Raw genomic sequence first — 479 nt, 5'->3', positions numbered from 1 at the left:
GTTAACTCAAAAGTATTGTAAAAAGTAATCCGATTACATTACCAAAAGGTTGCTAATGTAAATTGCATGAATGCACACTTTCTAAAACAATAGACCGGCTTTTGGACTATGCTTTAAGACTTATATGTTCTAATGTCACTGAACATGGGGATCCAAAGTATTTCTAGACATTCGTCGCCCCATCCAAAGCATCATATACTTCCTCTATACCACTACCATTCACTCTCATCCGCAGGATTCCCAGAAATCCCAGCATAATCCTTACTGTGGCATATTCTGCACCAGCCGGAGCCATATCAGGCCCTGCTGAGTAATTCTTTCACCCCTGCCATCCTCTTGGTGCTGGATTGCGCTGACCAGAGGAAGTGTGATAGCCTGTAAGCTTCCCTCTGTCGGGATAAGGAGCCAGGCCTTTTTTTTTCCCAGGGCAGCGCTGAGGTAAGAGGGGAAGAGCTTCTCCGGCTGGCCAGCGGAGCCTG

General features: G+C 46.3%; 1 protein-coding gene across 1 annotated transcript in view; it reads right to left on the bottom strand.

Annotated features, from left to right (window-relative positions):
- Positions 1-319: 319 nt before the first annotated feature.
- Positions 320-479, bottom strand: part of LOC130215059 (whirlin-like) — a 180,725-nt gene continuing 180,565 nt past the window's right edge. Inside the window, exon 8 of the mRNA XM_056446946.1 lies at positions 320-476. Coding sequence (XP_056302921.1) covers positions 320-476 — 157 coding nt within the window. The remainder of the gene's footprint in view (positions 477-479) is intronic.

Source organism: Danio aesculapii, chromosome 21, assembly GCF_903798145.1.
Source record: "Danio aesculapii chromosome 21, fDanAes4.1, whole genome shotgun sequence".
Taxonomy (NCBI): Eukaryota; Metazoa; Chordata; class Actinopteri; order Cypriniformes; family Danionidae; genus Danio; species Danio aesculapii.
Note: the sequence above shows the minus strand (reverse complement) of the source record. Positions and strands in the feature narration are given on the sequence as shown.